The sequence below is a fragment of the Triticum aestivum genome, chromosome 2A (assembly GCF_018294505.1).
Source record: "Triticum aestivum cultivar Chinese Spring chromosome 2A, IWGSC CS RefSeq v2.1, whole genome shotgun sequence".
NCBI lineage: Eukaryota > Viridiplantae > Streptophyta > Magnoliopsida > Poales > Poaceae > Triticum > Triticum aestivum.
In genome coordinates, this window is record NC_057797.1 from 663531577 (window position 1) to 663549721 (window position 18145).

Consider the following 18145-nt stretch of genomic DNA (forward strand, 5'->3'; position numbering starts at 1 on the left):
TCAAGGCGTCCGAGCACCTCGACGCAGTGGTGCAGGAGAAGGAGACCGCCGCCGCCAAGGCCACCTGCCACGCGAAGGAGCAGGAACGGCTCCTCTGCCACCTCTTCGGCTACATTTCGTCGGTGTCAGAGAGCAGCACCACCAGCACGGACGATGAAGACCCTCCTATCGCGGACGCGTACACAGAGGAGATGGACCATCGCGCCGCCGGCCGCAAGGGCAAGGGCCCAAAATGGTGATCTCCACCTCTCCGGCCACGTTAGATATCTATATAGATATTTTGTATGTAGTAGATTCTGGTGAATAATGTCTTTGTCTCAAACTATGTCCGATGAAACATGCCATCAATATTTGTTGCTCGATCTTGATCTACGTTGTTGCATGCATTGTATGGAATTAGGTATTCGGTAGGGGGATTGCGGTTGTAGACAATGGGGAATGAGGACTGTCCAATCACTGTCAGCGAGTGCGTCCGGACGCTTCCGCAGGCATATAGAGGCTTGGATTAGCTAATCGTGATTGTAGATGCTCTAAGTCACTATGGTGCACCACTTATACATAATTTCAAGCAATAATATAGTCCTTCCGCTTTAAAATATAGTTTTTCTTAGGGTATTTTTCCAAGTCAAACCATGTAAACATTGCTTAAGATTATAGAAAAAAAACATCAACATATAAGATACTATCTCCGTTTCAAAATATAAGACATTTTTGTAGGCTAAAGTCAATCTAATGCCATTAGAATTCGTCACGAAGTATATTTTCATATGGTATGTATTTGGTATTCTAGATATAGATAATTTTCATGATAAATTATCAAAGTTTATAAATTTTGACTGGCATTAAAACCAATGCACACTATATTATGGGACGGAGGGAGCACCTTTTTTTATAGGGTCAATATTTGGTCAGGTTCCACTATTTTACCGGATAACGGAGGAAAAATGTATTAAACAAAAGTATATTCCATAACCTCTGGTATAGACTCTCGAACATAATAAAACACGCTTGAATACAAATCACACACGAGAAAATGTAAATAAAAACCGGGTAAAATCAGGCAACCAAAAGGTAAAATGCCGCTACAGTGCTGGTAATATGCACCTACGGTCTCCGCTCCTTTTGGCAATGTTGGGGCAGAAATAGGGTTTGGGCTCGTCCCGTCCCACAACACACCTGACCGAAGGAGCGGCCGTCCTCCGGTGTGTACCCCTCCCCTTCTCGTGAAAGGCTCCCCTGTCTCGGTTTCTCTCTCTTGGCGCTGTTTGGCAAACGTGGACACCCCGCCGGTGGGTGTTTGTGCGGCAGCCATCTGTAACGGACGAACGGACGGACGGACCCCCGCCCGCCCGCGCCCGGCTTCCCTCCTGCTCCTGCATGTCGCGTGCGCTTTATGCCGTCGTCTCTCTCCCCCCGCGTCCCCCGATGACCCGCTGCCGCTGAGCTGACATGACCACACGGTCACACTAGACCCACCCTACTTTCCGCGTGAGACCGGCCGAGCATCCGCCAAAAAAGTCCAAGCGCCCAGAGGCCGTTGCGAGGGCCGGCGTCACCGAGGCCACAGCGTGCAGCTGGATTTTTTCACCCACTCATTCATCAATCATCATTCACTCACACGGCAAAAAACACATGTAGTTTTTCGGTAGCAAACAACTCCTTTTATTTATCTTAATGACAAGTCTTTTCGGCGGAGGGAGTAACACAAACTGGCTTCTTTTTTTGTTTGTTTATTCCTTGTTGAGCGGGACCCACACCACAGCGCCCGGAAATAGCCAGGAGGGTTTATGGGCTGTGACAGCACATTGGGGAGGAGGGTTTAAACCCACACTGACTTCTTCTTCATTTTTTTCTTAAAATAAATAAAAGAAAAACATGCAAAATGCATCCAAAAACCGTAGCATCAGCGCATTTCGCCGGGGGGCCCTCGCCTCCCCTCCCTCCGTTCCGCCCAGGTTTGGAAATAACAACAAGAAACAAAACCCCTTCAGTTTCCCTTCTCCCAGACCCCCAACCCCCAGCCCCCGCCCCGCCCCGCCCCCAGCCAGCCGACCCCGACCCCGACCCCGAGCTCGCCCCCCAGATCCTCCCGGCCCATGGAAGCCCCCGCCGCCGCTGCCGCCGCCGCCTCCACCCTCTCCGCGCTCGCCGTCTTCGTCAGCACCGTTGACCGCGGTCGGCCCACGCCCCCACTCTCCCTCTCAATCGTTTTATTTTCCACCTCTTCTCCTCCGCCTCCTCGCGGGCTGTGGCGGCGCGCGACGTTTGTGAGTGTGTCCGTGTGTGTGACATTCCTCTGCCCATGCAGGTGCCGTGAGGAGCGCGCACGGCTACCGGGTCGCCGGCAAGGGAGGGGGCTGCGGCTGGGAGAGGTGGGTGGAGCGGGAGTTCGCCTTCACCCCCACCTTGGCCCGCGAGGTCCCGCTCCCCGCCGACGCGCTGCGCCTGCTCCCGGCGGATTGGCGCGGCCGCCCCGTCTACCGCGAGGGCCAGATTGCCGGGCCCTGGCGCTGCATCCTGGCATTCGATTTCGTCGCCGCCGTCGCCCCGCCGCCCGTGCCGCCGCCCGTGCTCTGCCCCTTCAGGTACGATCACGCGCAGCTCAATGCGGCGCCGATTCCTCGATGTCCACAAGTTTCCGCTTCTTCCCCCAACCTAATGTGCGAGTGCCATTGCCACTGAATGCTGAAAACTTCGTTTATTTTCCTTTTCAGGAACCCGAGGCTCATGTGTGTGCCTTCCCTGTACAACGACCTGACAAAGGTGTTCCAGTTTCAGAAAGTTGAAGAAAAGGTTCCAGGGCTCGTTCAGTGCGATTCAGATGAGAAATTGACCACTTCGGATGCAAAGGACAGAGTTTCTGTTAAGCAAGAGGCGGGGTCTGATACCGATGAGCCACCCCAATTTGGTGAAGGTGACTGCGTCTCTTCCACTGTGGTTTCGAAATCTATCAAATGTAAACCAAAATCTGGTACTTGTGCAAGAGTTTTTAATTAACGCTGCCGTTAGTGTGAAGTGGATGTTCCACCAGGGGTTTAGGGGTTTGGGCAATGCCAAATTGAGAGGAAGATCTCTATTTAGTGAATGGGTCAGACTGGTAGAGCAGAGTTAGGAATATGGCATATGATCTTTGTGTAAGACCCATGCATCCTATCCTCCTAGCATGACAATGGGCGGACTAGATAGCTACCCCTTCCCTGAAAAAGCAATACATTGGGCTATCTCCTGATTAATCTATCTATTAGTATGTTCTTATATAACGATAGTGGAGCAACGCCTTAGATTTATCAATCAGAGAATATTGGCTGAGGTTTATAGAAACTTGACAAGCCATGATTGAACAGCTTTGGTTACCACCCAAAAATAAGAGTCCTGATTGAATTGGAATAGGAAATCATCATGGAACAAGTAAACCAACAAAGAGAATAAAATTATCCAATCGCAGAGCTCAGCAAATCGATCGGAGAACTAGAGTAAGAAGGGCTTCCGGTGCTTGTAAATGAACAGCGAGATAAATTGGGAGATGTCAATAAAATTTCCAAAAGGAAGGAAGTGAAGGCAGAGGGTCACTATATTGCAAGCTAAATCATAGAAATAAACGAATGACTCATGACAAGATCAATACGAGCCACGTGAAGGGTCCCCTTCATTGGTAGCATCCAGTTGGAGCTGGCTTATAGTACAACAAAATCAGATAAAATGGGAGCTTGGTAAATGTGTGTTCTCTTAGTTAAAGAAATCCTTAATAACTAAAGAAGATTTGAGTAATAAATTTTGATAACCTAAGAAATAGTATAGTAGTGTCAGAATCATAAAAAACTTCAATCAAGTTTTCTCAAAATGTGTTTCAATACAATTAGCTTATTTGGAATGTTTGGATGTCAAATACAGTCACATGAAGGAGGAAAAGAGAAAGAGAGAAGATTAATCTGTTGATAAGAATAAAACATAATGTCGGACATGTGAACCGTACATGGATCAACCGCACAATACAAGGGACACCACACCAGTTAATATTATGTGGATAGACAGCTTGTTCTGAGAAAATGAAAAGGTAAACAGGTTGATAGACCAATAGCATAACAATGATGTAGGGCATATAAATTTAGTAAGATGGTTGTAGCTATGTTTAGTAAGTCCATTGTATACAATGTACCATTAAGAATATTTATATGGGTTTTTAAACACTGATTGTACTTCCGTTGTCATATACATATACATATTCGTTGTGCCATCTGTAACCTCCAGGGAAACTAAGTTTATCTAAATGAGAACATCTAGTTCAAACTTCTCACAACTGATTTGGAGCCTTATCTTCGCTATTTTGGAAAAATAAAGAGTGAAAATAGTCTACAGTGGGATATTTTAACCCGATCCCCAACAGATAATAGATTATGCTGTGATAGTAAGTCTTCTCTCTCTCATATGCCAACAAACATGGGAAAAGGTGCTTCGGTATATGGTGGACTTAACAATTTCAAACCTCGTATAATATTCTGCGTTGACTTTGAAACCCTACTTGTTTGCAGAAGTCTCAAATCACAGATACATTTTTGCAATTTAGTGTAAGTATCCTTCTGGTTACTGATTAGGAAGTTACAAGTGAAGTGAAGGTTTGGGTTAAGTCGCACGTGATTGACAAGGCCGAGGCGCTTCTTTGGTCAATGGCTTGTCCAACTGGGCTTACCCTGTTTTTCCACATGAGCCTCCTTAGTTTCTGTGGGTTGTGTGGGTTGGTTGTAATTGCCTCCCTGAGGCATGTACAAATCTTGTATCTATAAATTCAGGAAGTGGGCGTCAACCAGTTGGCTAGTGGTGCGCGCCCAGCCCGCCAGCCACGTTTGGGCCCTGTGTGCGGCAGCGTGAGTGTCTTGGCCATTCCATCTAAAAAGCCACAGTGGCTAGGCCCTGTTGGTTTTCTTTTTCTTTCTATAAATGCATCGAGGCATAAGCCCTTTGTTTTCTTTCTATAAATGCATCGAGGCGTAAGTCCTTCGTTTTGTCGGAGAAAAACAAAAGGTTTGCATTGAGCAAAAAAAAGTGCAACTTTTTGTTTGTGCGATTAGTTGTTTGTGGCAATTGTTCATGTTATGTTGAAGTTGGAATCACATTTGAGCTATAAAATTTGACTCTATGAGTCTAACAACTAGTCTTGACTAGTCACGCGACTAGTTTAGTAGTCTCAATTTGATTGTCGACTAGGTTCTTTGTGTAGACTAGCTCTGTGAGTCGAGGGGTGGACCGACTAGTCGTGGGCTAGTCCAGACTAGTCGGCGTGTTTGAGTCGATCGACTCAATTTGATGGATAAGTAAGAAGCCCGCGGAAGGGGAAAATGGCAACCCTAGCTTTTCAATCTACCCCACAACGAGCCGCCTGTCCGCCTCACCTGGGATAAGGCCGCCGCCGCCACCCACTGACCCCCCGCCGCCGCCGCCGGCGGTGGCCAGGAGCATTCCGCTCCTCTTCCTCCGCTGGATCCGCCCCTCTGCTGTTGTACTCCTCCCTTGCTGTCCTCTGCTTTTGTGCTCCTCCCCTGGATCCGCCCCTCTGCTGCTGTGCTCCTCCTGGATCTGAAGGCGATGGCAAGCAAGGACTCCTCTGCTGTTGTAGCAAGTAATTTCTTCCTTCTCTCCTTCCCTTCTTGGGTTTGATTTCTCTCCTGTGGCCCTGGCCATTGGATATTACAATTGGCCCAGCCTCAGGTTCTTCATTCATTTCCAATGCATCAAATTTTTATTGTATATTGTACGGTACTATATGGTAGTATATGTAGCACTCAGGTGCTCCAACCCCCTATATGAGTATTAAATTTAAAAAACGAACCAGAAAAATTCAAAAAAAATCTGAAAATTTGGGATATCAAACCTGGGTGCCCAATCTACTCCCGTGTGAAGTTTGGTGAAAAAATATGAGGAAATGTATTCTCAGTAAAAAAGACGAAAAAAGTCCTATGTATAGGAACTGTTTGGATGGATCGTAGGTCAGACTGTATTTTCTTCGCCACGGATATGTTTTCTGGTATTTTTCACGAAACTTCACAGGGGAGTAGATTGGGCACCCAGGTTTGGTATCCCCAAATTCTAGGTTTTTTTATTTTTCCTGATATTTTTGAATTTAATATTCATATAGGGGGGTGGAGCACCCAGGAGCTCCTGTGTATTTTCCTATATACTACTCCCTATACTATGTACTTATGTATTAGTAGCCGAGTACTGTCGTTTGAGTACTACAGTACCATGGCTACTAGTCCGGCAGTAGTCTAGAGTAAGTCACGGTTGGTCTATGAGTCTCAACCTCGCTTGACTCATCGACTTGTAATTCTTGCTCGTGACATTTTAATTATTCTATCTAATTAAAAAGGGCACAATGGTGTGAAAATACTCTCCAGTAACCCAAGAAACTTACTGTTCCTTTTTATGGAACTTCTCGCCTATTTGTACTCCATTGCTTACTTCGTACTTCCCTGCTAGGAACTTAAATAGATTGAATACTTTTAAAATTACTGTACCTTCTGAAGTTATATCTTGTTTGTGCGGTTTCATGTCTGAATTTTACTATTGCTTATCTTTTTTTTTTCTTCAGTATGCTGACTGTGATCTCAATCTGACCGATGCAGACCTTCTAGCACCAGCTGAGAAGCAGAGGCGAGCCCACCGGGAGTATATAGCTAGCATTACTCTAGAGGACATAACTCAGTACTTCCATCTTCCAATCAGAGAAGCATCCAGGACTCTGAAGATTGGACTCAGCATTCTGAAGAAGAAATGCCGGCAATATGGGATACCTCGCTGGCCTCACCGCAAACTCAAGTCCCTTGATTCGCTGATTCATGATCTTGAGGTAAATCTTACAGCAGCACCCCCTGTTCCTCTTGACTTAATCAGGCAGTATTAGATGTAGTCTGCAGCGGTGTGATGTAGTGCTGACCTGCTGACACCAACACATCACATACTTTGCCACTTGTACAGTTTGTGATTGACGACGAAACAGAAAGAGACGGCGTGAAGCAGGAGGATCACATGCAGGATGAGAAGGAGAATCAAGATGCAATCGAGGCGCTTGCTAAGCGGAAGAGGATGCTGGAGACTGAGAAGGCGACCATCCAGCAAAAGCCGACCCTGGACCTGATGGCCGAAACCAAGCAGTTCAGGCAGTATGTTTTCAAGAGGAAATACAGGGCAAAAACCCTAGTGAGCGAGTAGATTCTCCGTCAATGTTTTAGACTAGACAATCAGCTGTCGTGCCATTTGTAACTAGTAGAGAACTCCTTGGACAGATACCAAAGATGGCCAAAGCTATCCGGTTAAGTTAGCCTGGTGTCAACAGACGGTGACTGAGGCGTGTTGTACCACCAGTATCTTGAACTATGCTTAAGCTCCTCTTCGCAGACCCTGTTGTGGTATAATGGTGTTGCTGGTGCTCCTGTGTTTCCTGATGGTTTTGCTTTCTGGCTGCTATGGCAGACTGACCCGAAATTTAGTTTTGAGCATGGCAAAGAGGCTGTGGTTGGAGCTTCACTGCCAAGTTCGGGGTAAACACCAAAAGGTCTTGAGATCTTCTAAGCCTGTTGTTAGCATCAGGCTATCTGAAGATCCACCGTTTGCTATTATTCGTGTTAGATCGTAACAGAGTGAACAATAAAATATACCATCATACAGATAAAAGAATGCTAACCACCGAATTTACAATTGATAGTTGATATTGAGACGGCATATTTTGGAGAGACTCCAGATTACAGAGAAATGTTGCCCGACATCTCTGAAACACTCTCTGAAGAAAAACGAAACAGAGGAATTTGTGCAGCGCAAAAATTCTGCTGCTTTTTGTTCTTCTTCCCCTTTTATTCAGTGATCCTAAATCGTGCCACAAAGCTCACAACAAACTACATTGTGCCCATGCCATCCCACGAACGAAGTCGTGCAGCAGGCCTACTACCTATTCATGCGGAGCACGCAACGAATCGTGCCCTTGTGCGCCTAACAGAAACTAACTGAAAACTAAAAAGCATTGACAAAAAAGACACCTATCAATTTTGGCTGCCATGGCAGCATTATTCACCCCCCCCCCCCCCCCCCCCCCCCCCCCCCCCCCCCCCTAATTCAGGCGCGCCGCGGTGCCAATCTTCGAGCACAACTATTGGAAGCGATTGCGCCCAAGTGGCTTGGTCAGGATGTCCGTCTTCTGCTTAAGGAACGGATGAACTCGACCACCATCGTTTTTCAAGTAAGTTTCTCCTTTTTCATCATCTCCATCATAGCAAATAACATCAGAGGTTCAAGCAGCTAGCCCATGGGAGCTGGAGATCCTGACGCGACGGATCTACTTCGAGGCTACCGAATCAGAGCGCACCGGGATGCCGAGGTGCCCACCTACGCTGCTGATAGAGATGATGAATTAGGCAAAGCAGGAGGTGAGATCCGAAGATCCGAGACGCAAGGGGAGATGGGAGTGCATCCTGGGCATTCTGCCCACCAACGCGCTACCACCTCCGGATCCATGGATCCCGCATCTTATCTGTTGCCGGAGTTGGCTCGTTGTATGCTTTCATGTGGCACCCTAGATGACCCCAAGAGGAGGGGTTGTGCAGTGGTATTGGATCCCTCACCTGCGAATCTGGGTAGGCAAGAGGGGAGTGGTGCACTCAGATCACTTGATGTTGCTCCTCCTGGTGGCTAACTTTGGGCATTACAAGATTTGGAGGATGATGATGATTTCACTGAAGAGGAGATTGAGCAGGAGAACTGTACTCCGTATCTTGTCACTTTGGGAGATGCTCTGATTCGTGCATAGAATCATTCCGGGAAGAAACAGTTGAAGAAGAACAAAGCGAGGATGGATGTCATTACGAGTTGCTTGGGGTGTAAATATTCTCAATCCCTGGGAAAATTGTTATCACCGAATTTCAGGTATGTGAACACTACGCCATGTCGCTTGCGTGATCCTATTCCATTTTCGCACTCAAATTCGATGGGAGATTCTAGTTCCTGGTTTCAAATTGTCCCTGGGAAGCCTGAGGAGGTAGGAGACGACCCTGAGCCCATATGGTTGCCTACGGGATGAGATGGTCGAGTGCGTTCTCCGACATCACCAGACTAACCGGAGTGATGCTCACCACTCGATCTCTGACACATAGAGAAGGGGATTCATGCAATGATATTTTTTTTGTGGGAGGAATTTCTTGTCTCAGTTCGCACTTTGGGCCGCACTAGGCCTGACAAAAGGACTATGGGCTCAAAGCCTGGTGGGGGAAAAGTAGTCTCGGAATGGCATGTGGAAGGGAGATGTGGTATTTCACCATCTCTTAACCCTAACTCGCATCTGAGCTCCTTGTTTTCCCATCTTTGGTGTTGTTCCTCCTCCCTTTCTAGGGTTCAGGGTAGCTCGAATGTTGATATGGGAGATGGATACAGACCCGGGTGTGGGGGTGGAGGTAGAAGTGATGGAGGTGGAGGTGGAGGAAGAGGGAACACAAATTTCGACCGCAACTATCAACAAGGGTAGTTCGATCAGAACCAACAGTACCAATCTCGGCCGCCGACAAGCAATCACCAAGGTACCAACTTCCAGAACATTGAGTACCCGTGTCGGGACTCCAATTATAATGAGTGGCCTTTGATGGGGGAATCCAGGAGCAAGCAATCAGTACCAACATAGGCCGCCTTTTCAGAACAAGAATACCTCATGCATCTACTTCTGATCAGAAACAACATGTAGCTAATCCGATGCATATTGTGTCGAGTGGTGTTAATAACCAAGGAGGGGGAGGTAGTGGTGATGCGGACATTCGGTCAAAAAAAGCCATTTTTGTTGGGGCAGTCTTATTGGGAGGTTCAGCGGCTCCTAGGGCATAGGGGGGAAAGATTCTTGCAGGAGAGAAGATTATCTGTCATAGATGTGGTGTTAAGGGGCATAGTTCCAAAGGCTATGAAGCAAAAGTGAAGTGCGTGGTTTGCAATAAGGAAACTCATATACATGATTTCTGTGTCTGGTTACATCAAAGGAAACATGTACCTACACTTGTTGGATTTGGAGGTGAAGGGCTTGGTTGCTTTGTGGCAGTACATGCATAGGGATTGGGTGCATCAGAGAAAAATGAGGCAGTTGTCTTGGTTAGGCTAAGGGGTGGGTGTGATCTTGGTATAGATGTTGATATGCTTATCAAGAGCCTGGCTAAGACCTATCTCTGGAGATTCGATTGGAAGGCAAAAATAGTATATGATGTGGCCTTTTTAGTCAATTTTCCTTCTGCTGTCAGAATAAGTGAAGTCGGTGTTTATGATTGGGTGCCTTTGAAAGGAGGAAATGCCATTATTAATGTTAAGTTGTAGAATGATGACTCTTTGGTTGTTGGCAGGTTATCTAAGAATGGTTTACTCAAGAGGTGGATACCTTGCAGGGATCATGTCCGGTCAGACTTAAGGTTGTTGTAGTGGACCATCACAAAATTCCAAGATGGACCAAGCTCACTACTCCAAGTCTCATGGTTTACAAAATTTTCTTTGAAACTGGAGATGGTTTTGGATGAGGGATGGTCTAAAAGTGAAGATGGGCGGTCACAAGGATATGAAGATTGGGTGGATTTCCAGCATAACGAGGAGTCTAGCAGAGACTCAAAAAGAGCTAAAACTAGTAATGATGAAGTGGTGTCAAGCCACATTTGTGCAAGTACAAGAACCAAAATGGCCTTGGAGCAAAGGGCTACTGACTTAAAAGAACAAGATGAGGTTGATCTTCTTTTGTACCGATCAAAAAACTATTGTTGTCAAAAATACTGAGAAGAATCCTGTTTCTGACTCTGTTTCTGTAAATGGAGGTGAAAATTCAGGTATGTGGATGCTGAAAAAGTCCAAATATCTTATCAGATCCAGAAGGAGAAGGTTCCCAATCTATGAGCTTGGGGGCTAAGTTGGGAATTCAACAAGATGTAAAACAAATAGAGATGGTCAGCAAACAAGGGGATAACAATAAAACCGAGGAGATTAGGGGAAAAGGCTTAGTGGCATGATTGCATCCAAAAATCAAGATGATATACCTATTCTAGACAGGGTCATGTCTTTGGCAAGACATGTCTGGTTTTAGAGGGGGTGGAGTGAATGCAAACATCTCTCACTTTGAGGATGTTGCAAAAAACTATGTTGCGAAGGAAGAGGAAAAAGAAATCCTAGTGATCAATTTTTTTGTAAGTAATAATGCCAAGAGGGCTTGTTTGGAATTGTAGGGAGACTGGAGATGCTGAGAAAAGAAAATTTAATAAGGAACAAATTAAATTGGATAGTCAGGATTTTGTGGGTATACAAGAAACCATGAAACAATAATTTTAACCACTGGAGTTATTGGTTTTAAGTGGTCAAGACAACTTTGATTGGACTTTTCTACCTCCAGAGGTAGATCTGGTGGTATTTTGGTGGGAATTAGTAACAACATTCTAGTTAAGGATAATCATGGATTTGGGGATATTATGTTAAGTTGATTGTTTAAAATGTTGTAGATGGTTTTTGTTGGGGTCTGGTCATTGTTTATGGTGATGCCCAACCAATTGGGAAATCAGTTTTTTTGGTTGACCTGCTGCATTTGCTAAAAAAACTCCAATAGACCTTTATTAATTGCTGGTGACTTTAACATGATAATGAAATCTGGTGATACAAAGAAGCTTGGAGGTTATAATAAAATGGAGTGTTCTTTTCAATTTAATAATCCCCTTAGCGGAAATGATGGAATTATGTTTAGTTGGTAGAAAGTACACCTGATCTAATAATCATGAGAACCCCACTTATGCATTATTGGACAAGGTGTGATTTCTCCATCATGGGAGGGGAAATCCAATCTAGTTCATGTCAATGCTCTGACTGGGGAGTTGCTTGACCACACTACTCTCCTCATATCATCAGGGAAACTTACAGAAAAAACAATATGTTTTCAAATTTGAAAACGTTTGGTTTCAGAGGCCCGCCTTGGATGATGTGGTGAGGAAAGTGTGGTATAAACATTACCCTGGTTCTTCCTTAATAGAGAAATGGCATGTTAGATCTAGAGCTCTTAGGAAGGTTCTAAAAGGATGGAACTGGAATGTTGAAGTTGTCTATAGGAGACATAAGAAATCTTATTGAGGAAATTGATATGCCAGATAAATTAGAAGAGATTAGTTGTTTAAATTCTACTTGCAGACTTCATAAACAGAACTGTCCAAATGTTTTGAGAATTATTCTTAAATAAGAAGGAATAAAGTGGCTGCAAAGATCTCATGAAAAGGAATTGTTCGAAGGAGACACAAATTCCAAATACTACCATGTTAAGGCAAATGACTGGTAAAATCCACATCCTCGCTTCACTTGTGGATAATCCTTCGCTGCACTTTTACTTGCTTTGCATGTTTGTTAGCTTGCTATCTAGTTTTTTTGCCTAGCATACCTTGTTTTGTTCTTCCTTGCCATATAGGTTGTACTCACCTAGTTGCATATCTAGAGAATCTACTTTATCTACATTACCTAAATTGGAAGATAAGCTTAAAATCTACAGTCTCCTATCACTCCCTCTAGCCGACTTCTCAATCCTTTCAGGGGCAGACGTAGTTGTGGCCTCACCACTCATCCCACATGGTGACAATCCTAGAGCACCTTGAGGTTGGAGGAGTCGGCAAGGGGCGCGTCCACACCATGGCGATTGACTGTAACCGCAAGGGACATGAGCGAGCCCGTGGAAGATGCAGTGGGATCGACACGCCCACTGCACGTCTGTGGTTGTGTGCCTGCCTATTGAGGAAGGTTGGTGAAGGCGTGACCCCCAGTTCTTTCTGAAGTAATGCAAGAGAGCACACCGTGTCCAATTCTGAAGGCGTTGCACTCTCATGACTGCTCAGATGTCCGCACATAGTTGATGCCAAAATCGGGTGCACATAAGAAGATTAAAATGATGCCCAACCAAATCTAGCTAAGTTTTTCCCGCATATTGCAACGAAATATAAGCAACGCAAGAAAAATCTCGGGGACCCATATGCATCCACAACGCTTCCTGAATAGCAAACATCTGATATTACTACTCGCAAAGAGTCTGCCAGAGACGTAGATTTTCGTGAGTATTGACAAAAGCAATGGAGGATGTGCCTGCCTAATTCCATCAAGTAACAGACTCATGTGCGTGAAGGTTGAAAGAATATGAGTTGAGGGCGAGGGAACGAACTAACCTTTGGCCCGAGCAGCATCGATGTAAGCAAGGACACCAAAGCCACCCCCTGGTAGATGTGCAACGTCTTGGTCCATAGAGCAGGGAGCCATGGGCACGTTGTGGCCGGTGTCGAAGAGGACTCGAGAGTCTCGACTGTGGGGGCGTGACGACATCAACCCTCACCTCCTCACCTGATGAAGTTGTTGTAGATGTCGAGCGCCCTTGGTGGAGTGTGGCCGCCACCATGCGGAGGTCCGCCACACGCTTCTCGAGATTGAGGCATCATGCCACCAAGTCGTCGATCTTGGAGGACCGACTCTTGACGAGATTCGTGTTGGAACGCTGATTGGTGCGCATCTCGTCGAGGGATGTGTTGAGCTTCTCGAGGTACTCCTTGGACGAGGGTTCAATGGCTTTGATCTGGTTGTGGACTTGGCGAAGACGGCGAGCCTATACAAAGTGAGCCAGTAGAGGGTGGTGTGTGATTTCTGATAGGATGTTAAGATACAGATGTAGGTCCTCGATAGAACGATCTCACTGATGGATATAGCTTGGGAAATAAGGTCTTAATCGCAAGGAAGAACACGAGATATGGATGAATAAAAGGCGCAGGTGCCAAAGCCATGGTCCGCTAGACGCCCTCCTTTCCGTGATGTAGTGTATAAGCGACAACGTAGGTGAGCTGGCTACGCAAACCCGCTTGGGCCCTTGGTGCTTTCGATTTTGTTGATGGTGACGACTTGGTCATGGGGTCGGTGGTTCGCGGCCACTGGATGGTAGGCTGCGTTTGCCAGGGACGCTGACACGGTCCCACGGATAAAAAATACTGCAAGTGTTGTGATTTTTTTTTAAAGATTTGACCACCTAAGAAGGGAGATGCTGAAATTTACACGGAGATGTCAGTTAGGAGCGTCAAACAGTTGGTAAATAAATGAACACTGCTATGCACACGATGACTCCACGCACGATCCACCCACGACAACGTTCCTACACCATTCGATTACCTAGTCTGTGTGGCTTGTCATCCCGTCGGGCACAAATCGTACGTTAGCAATCGTGTGCAGGGCACCTCCGTAAACAAATTTCGAAACGGTTCGCGCACCTGTAGCGCGATACTTCTGCGTACGCCCGGGTCATCTCTTGCATGTCTCACACACCTTTTCGAGTGATACGGTACTAGAAACTGACCGCGCAGGCGAGTGAGATGCGGGTTCTCCGTATGAGACCAGCAAGCATTGGAGAAGCAGGACAGGAGGCCGGCCCTCTTTTCACACACCGGCAACCCTGGACTTGGCCGTGCCGTGGCAGCAACAACACGGGGAGCTGATCAACGCGAGGTGGTGCCCGCTGGCACCGTGAATTCCACTGGAAACGGCGGTGCACGGAAAGGAGCGCGCATGACAACAGGGATAACGCTGGAACCCACGCCGCTGCAGCTCCGGAAACGGAAGCCTTTTACGCGCTGCGGCTGGCTGCATCTGGCGGAGTGCGCGCACTGCAAGCTTCCAAAAATGAATTCGATCGAGCCGGACGAACGCCCAGCTACAATCGTTGTTTGAATCGCAGCAGCATCACGCGGCGGCAGGCCAGCCCACCTTCCTCCTTGTCGCCGCCCGCTTCATTCACCCCGCTCCCGCCGGTGCGCGCCGCCCCCCTCCAGTTTCCCACCCAACCAATCTCGGCTCTCCCCCCCTCCCCCGCCCCGGAGGCCAGATTGCTTCCATGGACGCCGCCGCCGCCGCCGTCACCACCCTCTCCGCGCTCGCCGTCTTCGCCAGCACGCTCCACCAAGGTCGGCCCCTCGATCGTTCTCCTCCCGCTCGCGTCGCACGGCGTTTTTGTGTGTGACGTACGGCTTTTTTTTTTCCTTCGCAGGCGCCGTGCGGAGCGTGCACGGGTACAGGGTCGTCGCGATGGGAGGGAGGTGCGCGTGGGACCGGTGGGTGGAGCGGGAGTTCGCCTTCTCCCCCACCTCCTGCCGCGAGGTCCCGCTCCCCGCCGCCGCGCCGCGGATACTCCCGGTCGAGTGGCGCGGCCGCCCGGCGTACCGCGAGGGCCAGGTGCTGGGCGCCTGGCGCTGCGTCCTGGCCTTCGATTCCATCGCCGCCGTGCCGCTGCCGCCCACGCCTCCCCCGATGCTCTGCCCCTTCCGGTAGTAGTACACACGATTCTTCCCGTGACAACTCGCTGGCTGATTGCGAATTGAGGGCTGACAGCGTCGTTTCTTGTCTGTCTTGTCATCAGGAACCCGGGGCTGGTGTGCGTGCCTTCGCTGTACAACGACCTGTACATGGTGTATCAGTTTCAGAAATTTCAACAGGCCCCGGAGCTCGTCAAACGTGATTCGGATGAGAAATCGACCCGTTTGGAAGCAGATGATAAAACTTCTGATGTCGAAGTTAAAGAAGAGTCAGGGTCTGATTCTGATGAGGATCCCCAATCTGGTGAAGGTGATTGCGTCTCCTCCATATTCTCACCTGCAAAATCTAACAACTGTAGATGCTGTCACTAGTGTTGTTCTCACTGTCGTTAGTGTGAGGTGGATGTTGAATCAGGGGTTTGGGTGTGCGGCCAAGGCAAACTGAGAGACTGGTCTTTACATACTGACAAAGGAGAATGAGTTGGTTGAAAGTGTGGATGTTGAAACAGAGCTTTGGGTGTGGGAGTCAGGAATATGAATATTGTTTAAGACCAATGCATCCTAGTATGCACCTAGCATGACCATTGCTAGCTACATAGCTCCGTTCCTGAATAACAATGGGCCATCTGCTAATTGATTAGTATTATGTGGATATACCACATGTTCAGATTTTTTTTTTCAGGGTGACAGATGCATAACAGTTAGATAAATTTGATAAGATGGTTATAGCTAGCCTTAACAAGTTCATGGTGTATACTGTGTACAAACTGATTCCTTTATATGGGATCTTTTTGGACACCAATTTTACTTATGTTGTCATACATAATACTGTATTAAACTCAGTTTATGTTATTGGGACATATCTATTTCAAATTTCACACGACTATTTTGCATCAACTTTGAAACCCTACCTTCTTGTTTGCAGAAGTTTCAAACTGCAAATACCTTGCTTGCAACTTAGTCTAAATATCCTGCTGGTACCAAATAGGAAGTTAAAAATGAGGTGAAGCAAGTACAAAATGAAACTTATTTGTTTGTGATATTACTTTTTAAGGCAATTGTTGATCTCATGCAGATTTTGGAATCATATTTGAGCTATTAGATGGACTCTTGGCATCTGAATAACCGCAACTAAAAATGATTCAAGGGAATGACTTGCAGTTGCTTCTCATGGAACTTCTTGTGTGTCTGTTCTCTGTTGCTTACTACTTCGTGCTCTCCCTGCCAAGAACTTAAATACTCATATATATGGACAATTTCAATAATTTTGAAAAGTATCGTACCTTCTGAAATCTGAAGTCCTATTCTGCCTGTGTTGTTTCATTTGTCTTCATCGCTGTGATGTTTTTCATTTCGTCTTCAGTATGCTGATCCCAATCTACATATGTCGGATGCAGAACTTCCAGCACATGTTGAGAGACGCCGGAGAGCCAAGAAGCAGCACATAGCTAGCATCACTCTAGCTGACATAGCCCCGTACTTCCATCTTCCAATCAGAGAAGCATCCAGGGCTCTGAAGATCGGAGTCAGCATACTGAAGCAGAAATGCAGGCAATACGGGATACCCCGCTGGCCTCACAGGAAGATCAAGTCCCTCGATTCACTGATTAGTGATCTGGAGGTAAATCTGGCAGCACCCTCTCTCCCTCTCTGCTTGATCATTCATCTCTGTTCGTAAACATAGCCGTGCAACATTTGGCTGTAGTCTGCAGCAGTGGATCATGTAGTGCCGACCTGTTGACACCAACACAACACATTCTTTTTTTGTGTCCATTGTTACAGTTTGTGATGGACGACACAGATGGAGATGTTGTGCAGAAGGAGACTCGCAGGCAGAGGGAGAAGGAGAGGGAGAAGGAGAAGGAGAAGGAGAAGGAGAAGCAGGAGGCGATCCAAGCGCTGGCTAAGCGGAAGCGGTTGCTGGAGAGCGAGAAGGAGATCATCCAGCAGAAGCCTGCCCTGGACCTGATGGCTGAAACCAAGCTGTTTAGGGAGGACGTTTTCAAGAGGAGATACAGAGCTAAAAGATTGCCCGGTCAATGATTTCTTTTGCTATCCTTTCTGAGGCTTGACTCTCATGTCATGTGTAAGTGTAACTAGTGCTCATTCTTTGGACAGCAAGGAGCTGGTGTCTCAGAGTTATATTACCAGAGATGGTCAAAGCTATCTACCGCCAGTGTCTCAGAGTTATGCTTGGTGTTGTTTCAGTAAGTGATAATAGTATAATACTAGTAGATGATTACTGGTGCATCTGTTGCCTCCTGTCTCCTGATGGTTGGCGCCCTGGCCGTTCCGGCAGACTGAACTAAGTGGAATTCAGTATGAACATTGAGGTGAACTAACTGGAATTCAGTCTGAACATTGAGGATAAAGGAACTCCACTGTCAAGTTCAGAGTTACAGACGAAAATGTCTTATAAATCTTGTAGTTGGAAGTTCCAGGCAGCCGCGGTGAGAAGCGCCCATCATGCATGTTCAGACTGGCGTGGCTAGCTCGAAAACCCACCTGTACCACCGTAAGTTCACGGGAAAACTCTTGACCAGTATCGTCCTGATAATCGCAACCACCCACCGGTCCCGTTAACACCTCAAGGTTTTGAGAAGATTCGCCATTCGCTACTTTTAGTGTCTTTTTAGGGCTAATGTCGGGTGCTCTGCCTTTTCATTATAGATTAGGAATTTACAAGAGAGAAGTCTGAAGCCCTAGGGCAAACAAAAAGAGAGAAGGAAATGAATTACAAAGCTAAAGGCCTGTTAGGGAGCATGATGATGATCTTCTGCCATACTTCCTTTGCAAATGGGCAGGAACAGTTCAGATGAGCGCAGTGTCAATCCTTTGATCGC

The 18145-nt window shown here is 46.8% G+C and overlaps 2 protein-coding genes across 2 annotated transcripts; both read left to right on the top strand.

Moving 5' to 3' along the window:
* The first annotated feature begins 2029 nt into the window (after window positions 1-2029).
* Window positions 2030-7430, top strand: LOC123190056 (protein RKD5). Its single transcript, XM_044602619.1, has 5 exons — window positions 2030-2175; window positions 2309-2585; window positions 2715-2914; window positions 6618-6841; window positions 6970-7430. Exons 1-5 carry the CDS (start codon window positions 2097-2099, stop codon window positions 7201-7203), a joined length of 1014 nt encoding a protein of 337 aa, XP_044458554.1. The 5' UTR covers window positions 2030-2096; the 3' UTR covers window positions 7204-7430.
* An 818-nt stretch (window positions 7431-8248) lies between these two features.
* On the top strand, window positions 8249-17640 carry LOC123190057 (protein RKD5). Its single transcript, XM_044602620.1, has 5 exons — window positions 8249-14954; window positions 15038-15314; window positions 15407-15612; window positions 16700-16923; window positions 17085-17640. The coding sequence occupies exons 1-5, from the start codon at window positions 14885-14887 to the stop codon at window positions 17343-17345; spliced, it is 1038 nt and encodes a 345-aa protein (XP_044458555.1). The 5' UTR covers window positions 8249-14884; the 3' UTR covers window positions 17346-17640.
* The last annotated feature ends 505 nt before the right edge of the window (window positions 17641-18145 follow it).